Consider the following 23,839-nt stretch of genomic DNA (forward strand, 5'->3'; position numbering starts at 1 on the left):
GGATGATGTTCCAGAAGGCAGGCAGCATGACAGAAAAGGCCCTCTTCTTGGGTCACACCAGATGATGACACTTCTTCATAGGTGGGACTTGGAGCATGCCTCTCTTACTGGAACTAATAGGAGGGGTAGATACCACTGGGGAGAGACACTTCCATAAGTAGCCCAGCCCCAGGCTATGAGGGGCTTTAAAGGTAACCACCAGCACCTTGAATTGTAACTGGAAGCATATCGGCAGCCAATGCAGCTCATGGAGTAGATGTGTCATAGGTGCCGAACAACAGGCACCCATAATTGACTGTGCTACGATTTATGTTTCAAAATAGCCCAAAGAAGAGGATTATGAAATCTCAGTTACACAGCAGAGCAGATTCAGTACAGATTACATCAGAAGTGAATGACTTAGATCACTCTGGATTTGTTGAAAGACAATCCCAACATAGCAAAAATATATGAAAAATGGTGAGAAAACAATAAATGATAGTTTAACAGTATCTGGAGAGTAACAGCTTCATTATCCATGTATTAGATGGAATGGTGGAAAATATTTCTCCAGATGCGGAAGGATAAGTTTAGCAAAAATCCCCCAACCAGCTGAATGGTCACTCAGTGATATAATCAGCCTTGACTCCCATGGGACCCCATTCTCATGGTTATCGAAATAAGATTCATGTTATCTGCAGAACCTTGTGAGATCACATTTAAGATTACTGGGTTAGGAACAATACATTCCAGTTCAGTTTGTGATCTTATCCCTGGAGCTGATGGAATCATGACTCCAGTTATACACGATATACTTATAAGAGGCAAATCAAAACAGATGGGCTGCCCATATTTAATAATTTTGACAGGGCAAGCTTGATGCTTTTGTTTCTTATACTGTAGATGATGGGATTCAAAAGAGGTGGGATAAGGGAATATATTACAGTTGATGCTAAATCCAAATCATGGGAGGGAGGCCTCAGATAAGCAAAGACTCCAGATAATAAGAACATGGAAACCACAATAAGATGAGGTATGCAGGTAGAGAAAGCTTTTCTCCTTCCTTCCAAGGAGCGAATTTTCAGCACAGCAGTGAAAATGGATGTGTAAGTAACAAGTATAAAGAAAAAGCAACCTATGCTTAAAACACAAACAAACACCATTAGTCTGATTTCATTTAGATTTAAACCTGTGCAGGTAAGTTTAAGTAGCTGCGGGATTTCACAGAAAAACTGACTGATGATGTTGGAACAAAAAGGGGGTGCAAATGTGAAGCAGGTGTGCAAGAATCCATTAAGAAGGCCACCAACCCATACAGCAAGAATCATGTAAATGCAGACTTGTTTGTTCATAATTCTTTCATAGCGCAATGGATTGCAAATGGCGATATAGCGATCATATGCCATGACTGTGAGGATCCAAATAGCAGATCCCATAAAGAAGACAATGAAAAAAACTTGAGAAGCACATCCATAATAAGAAATCCGTCTTGTGTTCATGAACGTATTGGCCATGGTTTTAGGGACAATGACTGAAGCGGAGCCAAGATCTTGTATGGCTAAGTTCATCAGGAAGAAGTACATGGGAGTATGCAAATGATGGTTGAAAAGTACTGCAGAAATGATGAGAAGATTCACTGTCAAAATTGCCAAATACAACACCATGAAAACAAAGAAGTAAAGCATCTGCAGTTCTCGTACCTCTGAGAATTCCAAGAGCAGAAAAGAATAGTTTATGGACTGATTAGCCATGTTTTCCAACAAAGCTCAGAATGTCCCTGGGAAAAAATGTACAAGTAGAAGTTTGTTAAATGCTGCTTATTGTAAGTGTTTATTAGTGTAATTGGAATAAGTGAGATCCTAGTCAGTGGTGTCTATTTTGCCATCACTGTTCTTATTGGAACTTCTAGTAATAGTCTCATTATTTCAGATTTAATATTTTAGATGTTTTCCAAAGTTTTTACAAATGATTGGAGTTCATTCAGTCTGATACTAATTCTGCCAATCATTGATCAATGAACATGAACCAGAATGTTTTCATGTATAATGTATTTTTACAATAGTGCTTCAGTAAAGGAAATCCTGAAAAACTACTGATTTTATCTCCATAGTTTATGAAATGGAACTATTAGCCTGGTTCTCCATCCAGATTTCAGCTAGTGAATTTGCAATACTTATTTTTATCAATTGTGCTGTGAGAAACCACATACCAGTTTCATGCTTCAAGTGAAGATCATTTTCTATTCCTACATCTAACCTTTTTTTCACTTTTATTTTAATTCTAAAGTTTCCAAACTCTGGCTTGCATTAGTACTTTTAAAACAGGGAAATAATTTTACCTCTAGGTAACATATATATATATATATAATTATATATACTATTATTATATATATATACTATTTTCCTTTTCCAAATGCACCCCAGTACAAAAACCTTTGCCCTGTAAAGAAGCATAATTCCAAATGCATTTTTGTTTAGAATGGTGGTGACTCATTTAACCAACAACCCTGCCAGAAAGGCAGTATTTAAAACAGACAAACCAACAAACAGATATGGCTTTCAAACAAATGTTAAATGATGGTGAAAGAGCAGGAACTTTGTAGATATTTGCTCCTTCACCCTGAAATTGTTTGAGATATAGTTCTCCAGAATTGTTGGATACAGAGGAGGGATCACCTTGTGTCCCACTTTCCATCTATATTCTGCTATTGATTTGTATATAAATGGGCTAAAGCTGGAACAAAGGCCACTCCATTTATATCTGTGCTGTCTATTTTATTTCCTTTTGTTTTGTCCTTTTGATAGAGATAGAGATAATGCGAAGTATGGATGGGGAAAATATATTCACTTATTTTACGTCTGGATGCAACACTAATTAATTTGCCTTTGCAGAAATATTATCTCAGCTGAAATGCCCTTTTCTTCCAATACTCATATTTGTCCAAATTTGTGAGGAAAATCTTTTTTTTTTAATGCACCAACAAATCGACTGCCTGATATTCCTGTACACTGATTAATGACAGAGAAATTTTGCGACGTACAGTGGATTCTGGTGTGTGTATGTATGCATATGTGTATGTATACACACACACACACACACGTATTTTGAACAACTAGATTTCATGATAAGATATGGGAGGTTCCATGGAGTTCCATTTGAAGAAAAATTGTGTATCTATATAAAATAAAATCAGGAGAAACTGTCTTACTTCATGCAGGGAATGAACCTGCATATCACTAGCAAGACTGCAATTTTTGTATCAAAGGCCATTTTGAAGAGGGTAGACTAACTAGAATGGGTGGGGGTTGACTACATGGGTGACAATTTATTATGAATACACCCTACTGTTTTCTCTGTATTGGTTTTACAGCTTGATGATATGGTTGGAAGACTAATCAATAAAATGTATTGTTGTTGGGTGTGTGTTTGTCTCTCTGTGTGTGACTGTGTGTATATGGACAGAAATTGGAGGAAAAAGAAAGAGACATCACAGATCATTTTCCCCCAATCCAGTGACCTCCAGATTAATTTGGACAATGAACATGTAGAATTTCTACACAGCAGCTGTGGAAAGCAGACACATGTTCAAAGTACACCCCTCAGTATAATTGTTTGAAGCTTCCAAACCTTTGATTAAGAGAAGTCTAATGAAGTTAGCTCTGCACTGGACAGTCGATCTAATTGTTTAACGACATAGGAGCCCATTCCACATCCCTAGGAACAGAACTACATCACTGTAACAGTGTCAGCAAGGACACTGAACAAAAAAGAAAAAGAATATAATTTTTTTCTCTTTCCCTTGTTAATCAGTCAAGTTTTCATTGTAAAAGTAATGTAGTTTACATATATTTGACCAGTTAATTTGAATTCATATCTTAATTTTGTCTTCAATTATGAAAGGGTACCTTACACTGAGACAGCAAAAATTAAGTGTCCATGGGAACTAGATTTGGAAACAGGCACTTCAAGAGAACAATTGAATAAAAATTTGTTTATTTAACTTGACCATTAGAATTTTTTAATGTAACTCTAAAAAACATAGATCTGCATTTCTTCTACACAGTACATATTTTTTATCAGGGAGACTGCTATAAAAATGATGGTCAGATGGAAAATATTTCATTTGTTTTCCCTCACTTTACTCTTTGTATAAATTCATAAATTTTATGCATTTGTGTGTGTGAGAGAGAGATTTCAAACAGTTCTCTATACAAGTGATGAGAGTGTAAAGTAATATGATAAAACTATTCCTTAGTATACATTTAGATAACTGATATTCATGTTAGCTTATTTCAGGAAATAAGAATTATGTACCTTTATATCTCCCCCCCCCCCCCAAAAAAAAAGCTATACAGATGGCTTACAAACTTTTCTTCACATATTTCTTTGCCTTCTCTGGCAATTTCGGCTTCCAGCATTAAGTACTCTTCCAGTCGTACCTGATGTTATTAAATTTATCTTCTGAAGACATTTTGCCAAGGAAGAAGGAGCTTTTAATATTTCTGTGTCTCTGGTGATTTCTACTTATCAAACAAGTATTCAGTTTAGCTCTCCCAGGAATCAACACAAGATACTCATATAGGGAAAAAATAATAATTCTTTAATTTTTGGTTTTGTTTCCGTAGTCAAGCAATGCTTTCTGTGAGGTCCCATGTGGGTGATAAATAAGAGTCATGCTGCTTTGTTTCTCAGAATTGTGAATATTCAGGTTTTAATGCCAAATGCTTTTGGCACTACTTGGATACCATGTGTGAAGGACTGCATACTAAAATGGATAATTTGTACTGTTATATTTATTGAGTTTGAATATTCCTGTTATTTTACAGAAGAGTGGTGATCTCACTGCTGAATATTCAAGCCCACAACACTATACTTTCAGTGTTCCAGTGTTAATATTAGATGGGCAAATAATTCCATTAAACTTCAAGACATCCGTCTTGGAACTCCGCAGGAACCCTACAGGCAGCTATATTTTGCAGCAACTGAAATGTCACAGTGGTTTTCTAGGGCAGCTCCATGTAGAACAAATGACAGTAATCCAGACAGGAGAAGGCAAGGACAAGATTGACCATCTCCAGTGTGTCCAGTTTTATATACATAACACTGCATATAAGTTTATGTATAAGCATATAAGACTGCAATTGGTCTATCACTTGAAGCTGGAGAAGAGGCCTTCTCGTCATGACTTCCCACATCTTCTTGAACAGGACCCATGAAGACACCCAAAGTGTGAAACTGCTTTCTATGGGTGAGCAATCCTCACTTTGCCCTCAATTTGGGTTCTGGATGCAGAATTTCCTCCTCCCTGCTTTTCCACTTCAAGAAACCCCCCTCCCCCTGGGGGGGAACCCTTCAGCTCCCTTTCTGTTACTCAGTGAGCAAGACTGGTTTTTCATTTTGCTTTCTTTGCACAGTTGTCTGTTTGCAAATCTCACTACCAGTTTGCAGCTCCACACACTCCCCTTTGGGCAATGCAGGCCACAAGTTTGTCAGAGTTCATAAATCAGTAGCCATTGTATGAAATTACACTTAATAAATTATCAGTTCTTCTACTTTGCTTTTCTCTTCATTCACTTTTTTCTTCCTATCTTGTCCTTTTGCCTTTTTTCTCACACCCTTCTCTATCTCTTCTTTTTCCATGTGTCACTAAGTCTAAATGTTGGAATAGCCACTCTAGCTCTCTGACACCATCGCCAGTATCCCTCAGCACCTTCTCTACTGTATCTGCTGAGTGAGTTTCAGATGGCAGTTTTCCCAATTCCTTCACTTGTCCTTGGACACAACATCCATAATTGAATTCCCTGTGTCAGTCCTCCAGGGCGTTTAGCCTTTTAGGCTGTGGTAATAGTGCAATTCCTATGCAGAAAAGTGCACTCCACAGGAGCAGCCCAGTTGAACCCTGCAGTGTAAAGCTTCTGTTTATCTTCTTATGTGCATTATGGAGTCCTTGGGGTTCTCTGAGCTTGGTTGTTTTCTTGTGGAAGTTTTGTTACCCGGCTAGGTAACATCTTCATTGCTAGAATGGGATGGGGTTTGCTCTCTGTTTATATACAGCGGCCTGCCCTGCCAGTTCCTTGATTAGGGTATTGTTTACTGCTTGATTGTATGTCTGGCAATAATCTTGGTGTTAATCTCTGCTTATCTGGGTGAAGCTTGCTGGTGAGGAGATGTCCTGATCTTTTTTATTGTCTGTTTTGAATAGTGTGTAGATGTTGTTTATCTCTATGTGCCTGTTGATGGCTGCCTTGTCTGAGTACCAAGCTTCCAGGAATTCCCTCACATTTTTGGATTTAGTTTGGTCTAAGATGCTGACAGTTTCCCAGATGAAACTATGGTTGATCTGTCCATGTGTTGTGAGATTAAGGAGTTTTCATTGTGTTCTAAGCTGAGTTTGTGCCCCTTGTTTTGCATTTTGTCTTTTCTTATCTTCTGCCTCCTCTTTTCTTTTGCCTTGCTCCTTTTCCTTGTAAAACTTTACAAGGCCTACTTTAACCTACAAATCTTGAAGTCCCTTAATCATCATCCATACAGGATAGATGTGTTGTTAATAAGGAAAAGGCTAGACTTTGCAACAGAGATGAAGCTTTTCCTGGGTGGAGTTGTAGTTCCCCAGAATACAGCTTGGGAGTGCTTCTTGATCCCTCCTCTCATGGAATTTGCAAAAAGCACCACATACAGGAGAGAGACTGTGCCTTTTCCATTGCCCATCAGTAAACATAGTGACAATGTCTATTTCTGAGTCAGGACAAATATGGACCCAGGAGGCTTCTACAATGAAGATCCTTATAAAAGTTTCTCAAGCCGTGTAGTTTTCACTAATGGAGAAACAGGGAGAAAAAGAATGTTTAAAATGCTCCCAAACTAATGTAGCATTAGCTATTGAACTGAATGTTTATGTACTACATCTTACAAGACAGTGGTTAGACAATCCGGCTTTGCAAATTGCTTTTTTTGGAAACAAAGTAAGTCTATTTCTTTTTGTTTTATTTTACTTGATATTATCCTGTAGGACCAAGATTTTTTTACTATTTTATTTTATTGCATAAGAATACAAAAGATTGAGGAATAAGGATATGAAGGCAGAAAAGGTTTGGGCCAAAATTTTGACAAACATGAGAAACATGATCCCATCTGCCACTATGGCAATTTGTAAAAAAAAAAAAAAAAAAAAATTAAACTGTATAGCCTGAGCTGTTGAGTGGGTTGGCTTATTAATTAAGACCAGAAGATCGCCTCACTGGCAATCATTACCCAGATAAGCAAAGGTTACCACCAGGCACACAATCAAGCAGTGAACATATGCTAATCAAGGAACCACCAGAGGAGCAAAACAGAACCCCCACCCCCACCAGCACTGGCAAGGCAGTCCACAGTATATAAACAGAGAGCAAACCCATCCCATTTTAGCACTGAAGATGTTACCTAGCCGGGTAATGAATCATTTGCAAGAAAACAACCAAGCTCAGAGAACCCCAAGGACTCCACATGGCTTATTAATTTATTACTTGCATTGATGGGTATTGCTCAACAAGTTCCCTTACCACCACCACCCCCCAAATCCTGTGGCTAAAATGTTATGGCCGGATGCTGAATTTTGGCAAAGAACCTATGCTTTGGGCTGGGTTCCTCCAAATTCTCAGTTTATATCTAGTCTTGGGATGTCACATTTTCTTAAGAGTCATAGTGATGATGCAAAATTGGTAGTTCTTTAAAGAAGACTTACCTTTCTAAGACTCATAATTCCAAGTGCAAATACTGTCTATAGGGTTGGATATTTTCTCCAAGTGACCATTCTTTAAAAGCAAATGATTTTATTTTTCCTTGCATTAACACTTTCTCTCTTGACCCATTGTTTCCACAATTACAGTGTGATAAATGTCACTTTCAATGGTTTCAAAATGGCTTCATTGTCCTCACAATAAAATTAGTTTTAAAAGAGATTAATCACAACAAATCCAGCTGGACAACTAGTCTTTCCCTCCCCTCCTTTCTGCTAAATTCTCTCAATTCACAAAAGCCTCTAACATGGGCCAGGAATCAGAGATTTGTCAGTGAAGAGAGGAAGAAGAAAGAGGCACAGAGAAGCAGGAAGCCAGAGAATAACAATGACAGCTAGTAGAAAAAGAGAGATTAATTTTTATTTTCACTGCAATAGGTTAAGGCTGTCCAAAATCCATCCAAAGTACTCATGACTGATGTGAAGAATGCTTGGAATTCTAGTTCAGTAAAATTTGGAGTGCTAGAGGTTAATTATTGCTAGAACGTAGGAGTGGAATGAAGTATAGACTCCAAGATCAGGGGGAGAAAGATTTACCAAAAGCTAGGCATGATGTAGCTCACCTGGAACTAAGCTAGGCACCTTTTGCTTTTGTGGCTCTAAAATAAAGTGAAAGTGAAGTTTACCTCAGCTACTGATGAGTTTATAAATTCATGCATTCAGGGTTGTTTTTACAGGAAAAAAAACAGATTTCCCCTTATCACATACTGGGATATTATTTGAATTTCCCAGTCTAATCCGATAGTCCCCTGAACTTTGCCCTTCAATTACTAAATGGGGCATTTCTTATTCAAATATACATTTGATGCTTGATATTTTCTTGGACAATTTCTCCATATTTAATAGTTTGGATAAGGCAACCTTGATGTCCTTATTTCGCATACTATAGATGATAGGTTTCAAAAGAGGTGGGGCAATGGAATAAAATACTGTTGAGATTAAGTCCAATGACGTGGAGGGAGGCCTCACAGACTCCAGATGATAAAAACATGGAAACCACAATAAGATGGGGTAGGCAAGTAGAAACTGCTTTTTTCCTTCCTTCCAAGGAGCGAATTTTCAGCACAGCAATGAAAATAGACACATAAGAAATCAGGATAAAGAAAAAACAACCTATGCCTAAGACACACATGACCACAATTAGGTTGATTTCATTTTGGTTTAAGCCTGTACAAGTGAGTTTAAGTAGCTGTGGGATTTCACAAAAGAACTGATCAATGTTATTTGAGCAAAAAGGGGTTGAAAAGATAAAGGAAGTCTGCAACAATACATTAAGAAGGCTGATAACCCATACAGCAAGAATCATGTAAATACATGATTGTTTGTTCATTATTTTTTCATAGTGTAATGGTTTACAAATGGCAACATAGCGATCATATGCCATCACTGTGAGGAGCCAAAAATCAGATCCCAGAAAGAAGACAAAAAAGAAAACTTGATATGCACATCCAAGATAAGAAATGTGTCTTGTGTTCATGAGCATATTGGCCATAGTTTTAGGGACAGTGACTGAAGCAGTCATAACGTCTTGTATGGCCAAGCTGAACAAAAAGAGGTACATGGGAGTATGCAGGTGATGGTTGAAAATTATTGCAAAGATGATGAGGAGGTTCCCTGTCAAAATTGCTAAATACAACACCATGAAAGCAAAGTAATAAAGCATCTGCAGTTCTCGTACCTCTGAGAATTCTTTCAGCAGAAAATAATAGATTGTGGATTGATTATTCATGTTCCTCTCAGGATGTCCCTAGAAAGAGAGAAAAACAGAAATACAGCTCTTCTAAATGCAGCCTGTTCCAAAAGTATTCATAAATTCAATTGGAATAAATGAGATCTGATTCAGTGGCCTATATTTTGATATCAACTTTCTCGTCAGATCTATGATGGGACATCCACCTTTTCAACTAAATGTTTTAGGCCATATTCCAAGGTTTACACAAATTAGCACTGATTGGGGATAGCACCATTCCACTGGACTGTAATATTTTTCCCCACTCCTCATTAATACATGAGAATGAAGATAAGGGTTCTGAACTGATATTATTACTTTAATGCTCCAAAAATAGAAAATCTGCCCAATTATTGTTTTCAATCTCCATAGATTTGAATTGGCACTATCAACCCAGCTCCGTAGATAGATATTTTTACCTATGTACTATTATTCTAAAGTTCCTAGGATTTTCCCTGGATTGGTCGTTTTTAAACAATGAAATATTATTACCTGTAAGACTTCAGATAAAATCAGCGCTTGCTGCTATTTTCCTTTCCATTATTCACTGGAGTGAAAAATTTTCAGATTGCTGTAAGAATAATTCCAAATGTGTTCACTAGAGAATCAACATGACTGAATCTTTTTTATGAACTTCTTTCAACCATCCCGCAAAAGGGTATGTTTTTCAAAAACATGAATTGGCTATTCCCAATAATTATTTAAGTATGCATATGGAATAATTATTAAACATTTGGGGTCAGAAAGATAAAATCTAAGATATTTTTCCCCAAAATAAATATATTATTGCAATTCTTTAAAATCATTCCTTCCATCCTCTGTTTTAGAGGAAAACTTGTTGCTGCTCCTAATTTTCACAGCATGATTGTAGCAATAAATATAAGCTGATTTTTAAGAAGGACAGAAATGGAAACGATCACAGTAAATATGTTAAAAAACCATTTTTGGATTTTTTAAGTGGATTTATTCACTTTGAAAAATAGAATGATGTATAAAATATGAGGAAATTGATTGAATAAAGTTAAAGGTGAAGAGGCTTACCATACTTCTTGGTTTAGAAAAAGAAGAAGAAGAAAAAAAACCCCTCATTTCATGAGAGTTTGATTGGAATTTGCTTCCAATACATAATTTTAAATAGATTAAGGGCTATTAGCATAGGATTAACTACTAATTGCAAGTCAATGCTCCAGTAACTAGACGACAGAATTTTGAAGCAAAGATTTGTATTAATAATGGTCTTCAAAAATCCACTAGCTTCTGCATTTCTTCCCCATATAACAAATCAGATTTTGATTAGAAACTTCTCACAAAATAATAATAATGGTGAATAAATATGGAAAAAATTCTATATCATATTTTGAGTTGAAGCTTGAGTCCCTTGTAAATGCATTTAGAAAGAGAACCATGGAATCGTATTTGCTTTTTAATTGCCCCCACTCCATTATCTAATTTCTCCTTTACAACACTTTATTTACCATCCTCCTTCTATGACACTAAGCACTTTAGGTACCATAATAGATATCACTACGGTAAGGGCTGATTATTCAACATTTGGAAGTTAAATTATGACATGGTGTGGGTCTTCCGGGCTGTGTGGCTGTGTTCTGGAAGTTTTGTTTCCTAACGTTTCACCAGCATCTGTGACCGGCATCTTCAGAGGACAGGAGCACAGACAGGAACAGTTCTCTCTGTGCCCAGAGTGCTTCTGCACTCTGAAGATGCCCGTCACAGATGCTGGCGAAACATTAGGAAACAAAACTTCCAGAACACAGCCACACAGCCCGGAAGACCCACACCAGCCATCATATGCCAGCCGTGAAAGCCTTCGACAATACATTAAATTATGACAATTTGTACATGAAAGAAGAGTTGAAAGATACTATTAATAACATGAGCAGAAAGGAGAAATTTCTTGGAAACCATCCACAATTCTATCTACCCAGCAGTTAGAGTACAAAGTGCTGTAACGAAATTACTACTCACAATGCATATAGACAGCTGACAATTAAAGCTGACTTGTTTGAGAAAATAAGAAATAGTTTTCTCCCTCACTAAATGTTTACAAACAGATATCTTTTGCAGTCTAACACAAACACAAACCCAACCCTTTTAAGTTTCCAGCATTAAATATTCACCCAGTCATACTGATTGTTTCTGAATCCTTTTGGAAAATGGAAGGTTTATAACCAAGCAGGGAGGAGTTTACTAACATGTACTCTGCGGTCCCTGGTGATTTTTATTCATCCAGCAAGGTCATTGTTTGCTGCTCCCAAATCAGCCCCAGAAATCAATGCTAGAAAAATAGAGTCAGAAAGAAACATTAACTCCTTAATTGTGTCTTTGTTACTATACTGAAGAAGTACTTTTTGTGCATGGCTGTATAACAGTCATGCCATCCTTTTTCTCTGCTTTGAGAATTCCCACATTTCAATTCAGATTGCTTTTAGTTGGGTGAGGGATAAACTGCAAACTGTCATGAGTAAGTTTTGCTTAAAGGTTGACTAGCTGTACATATATCTGTTACCCTAAGGAAGGGTAGGGTAGGGAGATATTGTGGCTGCAGTGATCTATGTTCTGTGCACCTGAGTATGGGAAAAAAGTGTGCTGGCTCTTTAAAGAACCCACTAACTGAAGCAAATGTGGCAACAGGAGATTTAACAGTATAGAATGCAAGGATTTTTTTTTTTAAGTGTCAGGCTAATGGCAGCATCCTTTTAAAAAAGAATAGAATTTGCTAGGACAGGCCTTGCACAAGGACCAAAGAACCTTTACTAAATTATTTTCAATAAAGTGATCCACATATTCCAGTCAAGTGCCATGCTAGACAGCAATTACCCTTTGAGTGATCTGCCAATTGTTCCTCATCAGTTCATCAGTGGTTCTTATGTTAAACTTGTATATTACTGTTAGTCATCCACTTTGTTCTTGATTGCACAAATCAGTTTTCTCTGTTTTTATTTTTTGGCCCAGTCACACCCAGTACTCAAATCAACACAAACGTCACCACAAAACACCTGCCACTAGAGGGATTCCTTTGGCAGTCAGAAATCCAAGCAAAGCACATTGCTTAAATGCACTGGACAGGACTTACTACAGGCATCAATTTGTACAACCAGTGATAACCCAACCTTTTCTCCCAGCAACTTCCCACCAAGGACCTGAAAGAAACAATGCTAATGGTCAGAGCTTCTAGTGCACCAGTACTGCCATCTGCTGGTAGCTTGTAAGATTGGAGACATTAATTTGCATTCAACCCCCATATTCTATCCTTCAGGAAGTGCACACTTTTTCTTCCAAATGTATCTTGCGTGATTGTGACCAAACTGTTCAGTTTTTGTTTTATGCCTCCAAAATATTTTGGTAGAAAACCTGAGGGATATCAAGGTTTTATTTTGCATGTTTTAGACAAGAACTGTTGGGACAAAGAGAGAGAAAAGGTTTCTTTCTGACCACTCTCCCCTGCAGATCATTGTTATGTAAGAAGCAAGACCTGTGGAAAACTACTCCAGTGTCAGGTGAACCTTTCAGCAAATCTTTTGCTGTTTTCTATGGGTTATGGCTCCTTTCAGAAACCCACTCATTAATGTTAATAAGGCTCTAAAAGCAGAGGTATGTTTGGCAGCACTCAAGCTTCAGAAGTTTTTTTGTTTATTTTTTGTCAGGTTAATGCAGACTCACCACAAAGCCTAAAAAATACAAGAGTTCTGCTGTACTTGAACTTACAATAGAGCCAAATATTTTTTTCCCATTTTTTAAAAGTATGGCTTTAGGTGAACTGTATTTGTACACAAATACAGACACATACTGTACCTACATATGAGAGTATGTATGTTCAGTGTCTATTATGATTTTTGCAGTTTCTAAACCCAATCAATGGTCAATCAATCTCACTTTGATCCTTGGTCATCTCTTTAAAATTATTTCATAGTTTCTGTTTGAATTGTTATTATGGAATCATCGTTGTCAGATTTCCCAAGGAGGCACAAATGAGGGTTAGTGTCCCCAGAGGCCAGGTCAACAAAGCCGGCATCTAGAAATTTATTGCAATTCAGGAACAGTCACATTTTGTTCTGTTGTGCCTCACTGAGTGGGCCTGGCTGATGGAGAATTTTACTCCCTCAAACTTCAAATCTGGTAAACACTTTTCCTTTAGATAAGATTTTTCCTCTCTTTGAAAATATCCCCTTGAAACCTGGCAAGGTTAATGTTGCTGCTATTATCATCACATTTTTCCCCAAAATGAAGCAGCAGCAGCAGCAGCAGCAGCAGCAGCACAGCAGCAGCAGCAGCAGCAGGCCTTTTGATCCTGCCAGTCATATCCTATAGGCATTTTTTCCCCCTTTTAATCCAATCTCTTCCTGGATTAAATTGATTTGTTCTTGATCCCTCAATGCAGATTTCAATTCATTATGTCTTCCTTGATTCTCAGAACTGGAAACTCACATTTGAATCAGATCAGAAGATATATTCACACAGGATCTATATTTGAACCCAGAGATGGAGATATACATATGCACATGAACATTTATATCAATATATCTGTACCAGAAAAGGACAGTAAGGAGAAGCAACTGTTTTTTAAAAAAGTACAATATTTCATATTAAAATTCTGAAGATATTCCAATCTCAGTTCTAAACTAATACATTGGCAGGCTAGTTCATGTGTGTGCTACATCTCTTTCTGATGCATGTGCAAGGGGAGGGCTTAATTCTTGGAATGATCACAGTTCTACAGAGAACCCCCATAAATCTCTCAGAAAGCTGGTAGTCTATCAGCCTGTTTTCCACAGCCCTCCCAATGCACGTTTATTCTGTTCTTTGGATCCTATTTGACAGGTGAAGGTCCACAGTCTGTCTTTGAGTAGTATTTTTATATGCACCACAAAAGTTATTGTGTAGGGTGATGGAAAAACATATTTTAAAATATTAAAATTTAGAAGAATTTAACTCAGGGTTAATAGACTGAACCATTTATCCATACTATAGATTAAGTTTGATAACTTTTAAAGATATTTTCCATCTGATGGCAAATTTTCATGAACTTCATAAAGTCTGGATGTTTACCTGGATTAGATATATAAATGTAGAAATGCCCAAAATGGCAATGCAGGATAAACAAGGATTCCGCATATAACTTTACATGACTGTTGTCTATTATGGTATGTAATCACACCAGCTTTCATTGCAAAGCAAACTCAGTGGTCAGCAGTGTGGCCAGATAACGATTTTGGAATTTATGTTTCAAAATAGCCCAAAGGAGGCAATTATACCAAAGAGCAGATTCAGTTTTGTCTGTCCCAGAAATGAATCACCTACAGTGCTCTTGATGTTGCTGAATCATAATCCCAAATGATGAATCATGAGCATGCTAGTTCAACAGCATCTAGAGGGCAACAGCTTCTCTCTCCCTGGATTAGATAAAATGGCATAAATATTTCTGCAGACAAGGAAGAAAAGTTTTTCCCCAAAATCCTTACAACTGAGTGGGAATTGACAAAGATAATTCCTCTTAGCTTTTGTGAGATTCATTCATCCCAGTAATTATCAAAATGAGACCCATGGTACCTGCAGGATTTTGTAAATTCACATTTAAGTTGACTGGGCATGCAGAAATAGAAGCAAATTTCACTTAAGATCATATGCCTGGAACTAAGGGAGCCATAGATATAATTACACAGGATATACTTACAAAAGAAAAAAGCAGAACAGTTTTTTTCAAAGAGTTGCCCATATTTAATAATTTTGACAGGGCAAGCTTGATGCTGTTGTTTCTCATACTATAGATGATGGGATTCAAAAGAGGTGGGATAAGGGAATACATTACAGTTGATGCTAAATTCAAATTACTGGAAGGAGGCTCCAGATGAGCAATGAATGCAGATAACAGGAACATGGAAACAACAATAAGATGGGGTAAGCAAGTAGAAACTGCTTTTTTCCTTCCTTCCAAGGAGCGAATTTTCAGCACAGCAGTGAAAATGGACACATAAGTAAAAAGAATAAAGGAAAAACAAGCAACTCCTAAAACACAAACAAACACTATTAGTTTGATTTCATTTTGGTTTAAGCCTGTACAGGTGAGTTGAAGTAGCTGTGGAATGTCACAGAAAAACTGATTGATGATGTTGGAACAAAAAGACATTCCAAATGTAAAACAGGTATGCAGCAATCCATTAAGAAGGTTGCTGACCCATACAGCAAGAATCATGTAAAAACAGAATTGTTTGTTCATTATTCTTTCATAGTGTAATGGTTTGCAAATAGCAACATAGCGATCATATGCCATGACTGTGAGGATCCAAATATCAGATCCCAGAAAGAAGACAAGAAGGAAGACTTGAGAAACACATCCCAAATAAGAAATGTGTCTTGTGTTCATGACCAAATTGGCCATAGATTTAGGGACAATGACTGAAGTGGTACCAAGGTCTTGTATGGCCAAGTTCAACAAAAATAGGTACATGGGAGTATGCAGGTGATGGTTGAACGTTATTGCAGAGACGATGAGGAGGTTCCCTATTAGAATTGCCAGATACAACACCATGAAAGCAAAGAAGTATAACATCTGTATTTCTCGTATTTCTGAGAACTCAAAGAGCAGAAAATCGGAGACTCTTGAATGATTACCCATATTTTATAATACCGTAAAGGATGTCTCTGGAGAGAGAAGAACAGTAGTACAATTATTCTGAATGCAGCCTGTTTAATGAATGTTCATGAGTGCAATTCTATAAGTGAGAGCCTATTCAGTAGCCAATATCTTGATATCAACTTTGTCATTAGAACCTCTGATGAGAGCCTCAGTTTTGCAATTGAATATATTCAGCTATGTTTCAAAGATCAGACAAGTGACCATTGATTGGAGATAGCACCATTCACACTAATTCTAACTTTGCTTCCCATGTCTATTGATCTATGGCCATGAACGTAAAGTCCCTAAACTGATTAAAAAAAAAAAAAAAGTACAGCTTCAGTAAAAGTAAGTTTATCAAATTACTGTTCTTATCTCCGCAGTTTTAAGAGATGGAACTTTTAATCCAGCCCCCTTGCAAACTTCAGTAGGTGAATTTGGAACAGCCATTTTGATTGTGTTATGAATGAAGAAATATATATTTTTATTTACTTCATTTAATGTTTCCAATATTTTCAAGTTTCCAGATGTTCACTGCATTGCTAATTTTAAAACAAGAAAACATTCTTATCTGCCTGCTTGGAACTTCTGGCCATAAATAAAATGTAAATTAACTTGAGGAATAATTCAATCTTTTGAAAGCATATTGAAAAGCCTCCTAATTTCATTTAATTTTTTAAAAAGTAACTTTTTATTCTGAAGGTAAGCACAAGTATAGATGCTAAATGTATTTAGAAAAAGGTATTTTGACAGAGCAATAGAATCACATTTTGAATTGCCTATTTTGTTCATTATGACAGTTTTATTTAATGTCTTCTTTCAATGACAATAAACACTTTAATACAATATAATATTGTCTATAAGTGTTAGCTTTAATTAGCACTGACAACTCAACATTTGGGAGTTAAATTATGGCAATTTGTAATTTAAAAATGAGTGAAAAATGCAATAAATAAAATGGGGAATATTAAAATGAGAAATTGAGGATCCCAATCTGTAAAAATAGATTAATGGTTTATTTACCTTCTTGTTTATGGATTCTGTGTCTGAACAAATAGCCTCAACAAAGCAGTTGTATTTTCCTTTGCTGCTTGTATGTATATAACAATTTCATATATGCATTTTCATTTGAAATCTTCAATAATTCTCTTTTTCTTGCTATAGAAGAGATACAATACAGAGTGTTGCAAAAAATCACTTCTCAGTATGTATTTAAAGAGCTGACATTTGAGCCAGTTTGTCTAAGGAATTGAGAAAGAGGTTAATGAATCCCTAACTCAGCACATCCAACCCAACCCCTTTGGGCTTCCAACATTACACATTCTCCCAGTCATACCTGATATTGTTGTGATCTTTCAGACAATGAAATAATTTTCACCAAACTGGAAGGCGTTATTAATAAAAACTCTGTGATCCCTGGTGATTTCTACTTGCCCCACAAGAGCTTAGTTTGCTTCTCCCACAGCACTTAAACTCAGGATTCAACCCGAGCAAAACAGAGACAAAAAACAAACATTAATTCTTTAATTGTATTTTTGTTTTTATAATAAAGATATAGTTTCTGTGTGTACTTACAAGAGAATGATGGAGAACCAAGAGAAGTCATGCCATACTCTTTCTCTGCCTTGAGAATGTCCAGCCTTTAATGCAAAGGGCTTTTGGTGGCATGGGAGATACAATGAGAAATACAATTGCAAGTTGAGATGAATGATGGGAGAAAGTGGAAATTGTTGCTTTGTACCATTATCTACTTGAAACTTTGTGGAGAATGTTCCATTCATGATAATCTTTGCTATTTGCCATTGATATACATTCTCCACCCAGGTTTTAAATTCTGTTCTGGGATTCATTTTGTTAGAACCTACAGTAGAAAGAACCATTGCAAATCGTCAAAGCTTGCAGTCATTGTTGCTAGTGGAATGCTACACCCAGTCTTACCGCTTGTGACAGAAGCCAAGCAGAAGGAGGGTTAGCATGATGCTGCGTATCATCCTGGTGATTATTTCATATTTATTTTGTTGCATTCTTGCCTTCTTGGCTGCTAAGAACTGCAAAGCAAACAGAGATTGTAGATCTTTCTTTAGGAACAAGGCAAAGGGTCCCAAACTCTATTTTCTGTAGTTAGGTAAGATGTCATTGGGAGGGCATTTACACCATCACTCTGCTCAGGCTTTGGAGTCCTGTTTAAATCTGGTTCATACAAAGTTGCATTTCATCCAGAGCCATGTGCATCATAAGCCTGAAGTCAAATTCCAACTTTTGAGTGCTCATATTTTAAGATATAAGAAGGGCTTAATTACAGCCAGAAGGCCTACAGGGCATGAAATGGAATATTTCACACTTGTAATAAATTGCTTTGTGCATTAAACTTTGGTATCTCTCCCACATAATATACTTGAAAGAGGATCCCTGACTTTGGCTATCCACATGCCAGTACCAGTTAGTGTTTGCGGAGACCCTAAACTCATTGAAAATATGTTCAATGTCTCTGGGCTCATAGGAGTAAGTGAAGCCATTCAAAATGTGTGGATTGGAGCCTAAAGCCCTACAAGGATTCCACTAACTTGATAGTGGGTACAGAAATGGGAAAGAAAGAGATCCAAAAAGGGATCTCAACCCATTATTGATTACATGTTGACACATTGCATCCTGTAGTAGCATGTCAAACGCTAAAGCTAAGTACAGACTTGCAGAATTTAATCAGGCTTGTATCCAGGCATATAGAATCACATCAGTGTTTATTTGTGGACTTCATCAAGGATGTTAGGGCTTTTGCAGGGAGTCGGTCTTTGTTTGCCATCACCAGTATTTCAGGGTTATTGAAGCTTCGGTTCCATATTTACAGCTTTCTAGGATATGTTCCACTGTCCTGTACATGGCATCCCAATTAAAAGCAAAGACTTTCTTCTGTATTATGCAAGAACAAGTACTACTAACTATTGCCACCTTACTAACATTCACAGGGGAGAGGAAGTGCCCTTTTCAGGATCCATCAACACATCTGCAGTTAAACTATCTATTTCTGACTGAGGACAATTATGAATAGGGCAGGCAGGTATAATCATAGTGCTGAGAAGTCTTCTTGTGTCATCTGGTTTTCCCCAATGGAAAAGTGGAGAAATAAACTATTTTAAATGACTCAAGACTAATGGACCATCTTCCACTGTACTCAATGTTTCTCTACTATTTGTAAGGGGACAGTGCTCAGACAATCCTGGTCTGTCAATCACTGTTCTGGAATTATAGCCAGTCAGCTTTCTTGTCTTGAACTTATCCAGTAGGAGTGACCCTGATCTTTCTCATCCTCAAGGATAATAAAGCATCTGGCCGGTGTTGCAGCATAGTCACCTTGCAAGTGCTCAGGGCTGCCTGCCAATGTGCAAACTTACAAGTTGCAACAGATATGCTGTTTCAGGAGACAACCTGAGTACCATAGTGCTGAGCAGATCAGCAATAGATTGTGTATCATACCACTGAATATTACTATAGGACTTGGTGTTGGAGGTATCAGTGTGTTCCCTTAGATTATCTCAGCCCAGTTGCTTTTGGCTTCAAAGCAACTGATGTAAACTGTGGCTTATTCAGTGTGACTGGCAGGTGTGTTAACCAGCCCAGAGCTATCAAATTTAAGAGACATTTTTTGAAATGATATTGAAAATCTTTCTAATTTGACAAACACGAGAAATGTGATCCCATCTGCCACTCTTACAGTCCTAGAGTGAATCAGTTTGTAAAAATATTTGAACTGTACAGCCTGAGCTATTGAGTGGGTTGGCTTATTTATTCATTGCTTGCACTTATGGGTGGTGCTCAACCAGTTCCCTCACCACCACCCCAAATCCTTTGCCTAAAATGTTATGGCTAGATGCGGAACTTTGCAAAGAGCTTATGTTTTGAGGTGGATTCCTCCAAATTCTTGTTTTATATCTAATCTTGGGATGTCACATTTTCTTAAGAGTCATACTGATGATGAAAATTGGTAGTTCTTTAAAGAAGACTAATCTTTCTGACACTCATAATTCTAAGTACAAGTATATCAGATTGGACATTTTCTTCAAGTTACCATTCTTTAAATGGCAAATGATTTTATTTTTCTTGGTTTCTACCTTGCATTAACACTTTCTCTCTTGTCCCATTGTTTCCACAATAACAGTGTGATAAATATCACTTTTAATGGTTTCAAAATGGCTTTATTATTATCACAAGAAAATTATTTTTTAAAAAAGATTAATCAAAACAAATCCAACCAGACAACTGGTCTTTCCCTCCCTTCCTTTCTGCTAAATTATCTCAATTCACAAAAGCCTCTAACACGGGTCAGAAATTGGGGATATGTCAGTGATGAGAGGAAAAAGAAAGAGGCACAGAGAACCAGGAAGGCAGAGAATAACAATGATACCCAGTAAAGAAAGAGAGATTAACTTTTATTTCCACTACAGTAGGTTAAGGGTGTCCAAAATCATGCCTGATGTAAAGAATGCTTGGATTTCTAGTTCAATAAAATTTTGAGTGGTAGAGATTCATTATTCCTAGAATGTAGGAGGAGAATGAAGTATAGACTCCCAGATCAGGGGGAGAAAGATTTTCCAAAAGCTAGGCATGATGTAGCTCAACTGGAACTGAGCTAGCCACCTTTTGCTTCTGCCACCCTAAAGTAAAGTGAAATTAAAGTTTACCTCAGCTACTGATGAGTTTATAAACTCATGCATTTAGGGTTGTTTTTACAGGAAAAGAACTGATTTCCCCTCATCACATACTGGGATATTATTTGAATTTCCCATTCTAATCCTATAGTCCCCTGGACTTTTCCCTTAAATTACTAAATGGGCAACCCTGTCTCACTTCTGAGGGGAGACAAGAATATGCATGTTGTGCTATTCACTGAACAACTTTCCCTGATACTGTGTGATGGAATGGAATTATGAAGGCCAAACTCAGGGAGGAAAACATGCTCTCTCGTCTCCTGAGGGACGAGGGAGAGATGATTGATGTTAGGCCTAGCCCAAGGAACTCCAGGAGACCATGTAGATGGTTCAGCAATGTTTATTAGCTACAACCTCTAGCAAGAATCTTCCCAGACTGAAACCCCAGTTCCTAAAGTCAGCCAGTCACAACAGTGTGAATTCCTCAAGGAGATGCCAGCCTCATCCTCTTATCTCTCCCTCGCCCCACAGGAGATGAAAGAGCATGTTTTCCTCCCTGAGTTTGGCCTTCATAATTCCATTCCATCACATACTGTGAGTCTCTTTCATTCTAACATTTATCAATATGACACTTGTCAGCTTACTGTTACATTAGTTTCATTGCCCAGGTAATGAAGAATACAGTCTAGTTTTATGAATGATCTTATGATTGGAGCATATGAAGTTTTTTATCCAGATACACATTTGATGCTTGGTATTTTCTTGGACAATTTCCCCATATTTAACCGTTTGGACAAGGCAACCTTGATGTCCTTATTTCGCATACTATAGATGATAGGATTCAAAAGAGGTGGGACAATAGAATATAATACCGTTGAGATTAAGTCCAGTGAAGTGGAGGGGGGCCTCAGATAAGCAAAAACTCCAGATGATAAAAACATGGAAACCACAATAAGATGGGGTAGACAAGTAGAAACTGCTTTTTTCCTTCCTTTCAAGGAGCGAATTTTCAGCACAGCAGTGAAAATAGACACATAAGAAATCAGGATAAAGAAAAAACAACCTATGCCTAAGACACACATGACCACAATTAGGTTGATTTCATTTTGGTTTAAGCCTGTACAGGTGAGTTTCAGTAGCTGTGGGATTTCACAGAAGAACTGATCGATGATGTTTGAACAAAAAGGGGTTGAAAAGATAAAGGAAGTGTGCAATAATCCATTAAGAAGGCTGCTAACCCATACAACAAGTATCATATAAATACATGATTGTTTGTTCATTATTTCTTCATAGTGTAACGGTTTGCAAATGGCAACATAGCGATCATATGCCATGACTGTGAGGACCCAAAAGTCAGATCCCAGAAAGAAGACAAAAAAGAAAACTTGACATGCACATCCAAGATAAGAAATGTGTCTTGTGTTCATGAGCATATTGGCCATGGATTTCGGGACAGTGACTGAAGCACTCATAAGGTCTTGTATGGCCAAGCTGAACAAAAAGAGGTACATGGGAGTATGTAGGTGATGGTTGAAAATTATTGCAAAGATGATGATGAGGTTCCCTGTCAGAATCGCCAAATACAACACCATGAAAACAAAGAAGTATAACATCTGTATTTCTCGTATTTCTGAGAAGTCAAAGAGCAGAAAATCAGAGATCGTAGATTGGTTCTCCATGTTTTATAGTACAGTGCAGGATGTCTCTGAAAAAATGGAGAGGTACAACTATTTTATTGCCTGTTTCAAGAATTTCATGAATTTAATTGGAATAAGCAAAATCCTATTCAGTATCCTGTATGCTGACATTGATTTTCACATTAGAAATGAGGTAAAAGTCTCATCTTTTCTATGGAATATTTTAGCTTTATTCCATCAGACCAGTGCTTATGACTGGTCCTAGCATAGCACCATTCAGTTGAATCCTAATATTGCTTCCCATTCCTCAGTAATTCATGAGCATGCAAATCAGGATTTGAATTGAATTTTTTTACACCAGTACTCCAGTAAATGAAAGTCTGCCAAATATTTGATTTTACCTCCTTAGTTTTACAAAATGGACTATCAGCCCAGCTCCTCATCCAGATTTCAGTCGGTGAATTTGAAATTACTATTTTGTTACTTGTGCTTTGAGAAACTACATCGTTCTGTCTTTACTTTTACTGTAATTCTAAGGTGACATATTCAGGGCTACCTACTAGTTTAAAACAAGAAAACCATGTTACCTCTAGGTCTCTGGAACTTGGCTTACTATTATCCTTTTCAAAATGCACTCCAGTGTAAAAACATTCAGACTGTAACAGAAGTAAAATTGAAAGGACGTGATGGAGAAAGGGAAAGAACATTATGGTGAATTAATGAGGTGTTTGCATTACCAATAAGACCTATTTATTTATTTATTTATTTATTTATTTATTTATTTATTTATTTATTTGTCATATTTACACAGCCACCCATCTCACACAAAGTAACTCTGCTAATCAATTTGTCTGTGCTAATCTGTTAATAGTAAATACTAATGAATGTGGTTTTTTTTAATTTGTAGAATGTTTTTAATATTACTTATTTTATGGTTTGTTTTTTACTGTACGCTGCCCAGAGGCACGTCTTCTGAGATGGGTGGCTACATAAATACAATGAATGAATGAATGAATGAATGAATGAATGAATGAATGAATGAATGGAATAAGAACATTGTGGGTCTTTGTTCCCTTTCCCTGAAATGGTTTGACCTGCAGTTGTCCAAAATCAACCCCTGCAAAGTTATACCAGTATCACCAACATCTCTTAATTTCCATAATGTGGCTCAAATAGCTTTTTAAAAGGAACAATGTATTTTTCAAAAATGATTGAAATGATATTAAGCATAAATTTAAAAAGCTAAATACATAGAAAAATGGTTTTGATGAACAGAACTTGTAAAAAGGACTTGGATACTTATTAATTAATTTAAAGGTAAAAAGAAGAATTAATGAAGTTCACATAAGTCTGCATATTCCCATTTCAGAAGAACAGGAGAATGTGTGTGTTTCACTCAGCTTTCTTTTCAATGCATAATGGATTTTGGACTTTCACCTGTAA

At 36.9% G+C, this 23,839-nt stretch overlaps 3 protein-coding genes and 1 pseudogene across 3 annotated transcripts; all 4 read right to left on the reverse strand.

Moving 5' to 3' along the window:
• Positions 1 to 794: 794 nt before the first annotated feature.
• LOC112542777 (olfactory receptor 14J1-like) lies at positions 795 to 1,730 on the reverse strand. The gene has a single exon (XM_025176431.1). The coding sequence runs from the start codon at positions 1,728 to 1,730 to the stop codon at positions 795 to 797; it is 936 nt and encodes a 311-aa protein (XP_025032199.1).
• Positions 1,731 to 8,542: 6,812 nt separating this feature from the next.
• LOC112542778 (olfactory receptor 14J1-like) lies at positions 8,543 to 9,485 on the reverse strand (annotated as a pseudogene).
• Positions 9,486 to 15,120: 5,635 nt separating this feature from the next.
• Positions 15,121 to 16,116, reverse strand: LOC112542779 (olfactory receptor 14A16-like). The gene has a single exon (XM_088142906.1). The coding sequence runs from the start codon at positions 16,114 to 16,116 to the stop codon at positions 15,121 to 15,123; it is 996 nt and encodes a 331-aa protein (XP_087999032.1).
• A 5,371-nt stretch (positions 16,117 to 21,487) lies between these two features.
• LOC112542780 (olfactory receptor 14J1-like) lies at positions 21,488 to 22,438 on the reverse strand. The gene has a single exon (XM_088142908.1). The coding sequence runs from the start codon at positions 22,436 to 22,438 to the stop codon at positions 21,488 to 21,490; it is 951 nt and encodes a 316-aa protein (XP_087999034.1).
• Positions 22,439 to 23,839: the final 1,401 nt, after the last annotated feature.

This window comes from Python bivittatus, unplaced genomic scaffold (genome assembly GCF_059951505.1).
Source record: "Python bivittatus isolate LINGU-HERP-01145 unplaced genomic scaffold, Pbiv_v1 ctg000470_np1212, whole genome shotgun sequence".
Taxonomy (NCBI): Eukaryota; Metazoa; Chordata; class Lepidosauria; order Squamata; family Pythonidae; genus Python; species Python bivittatus.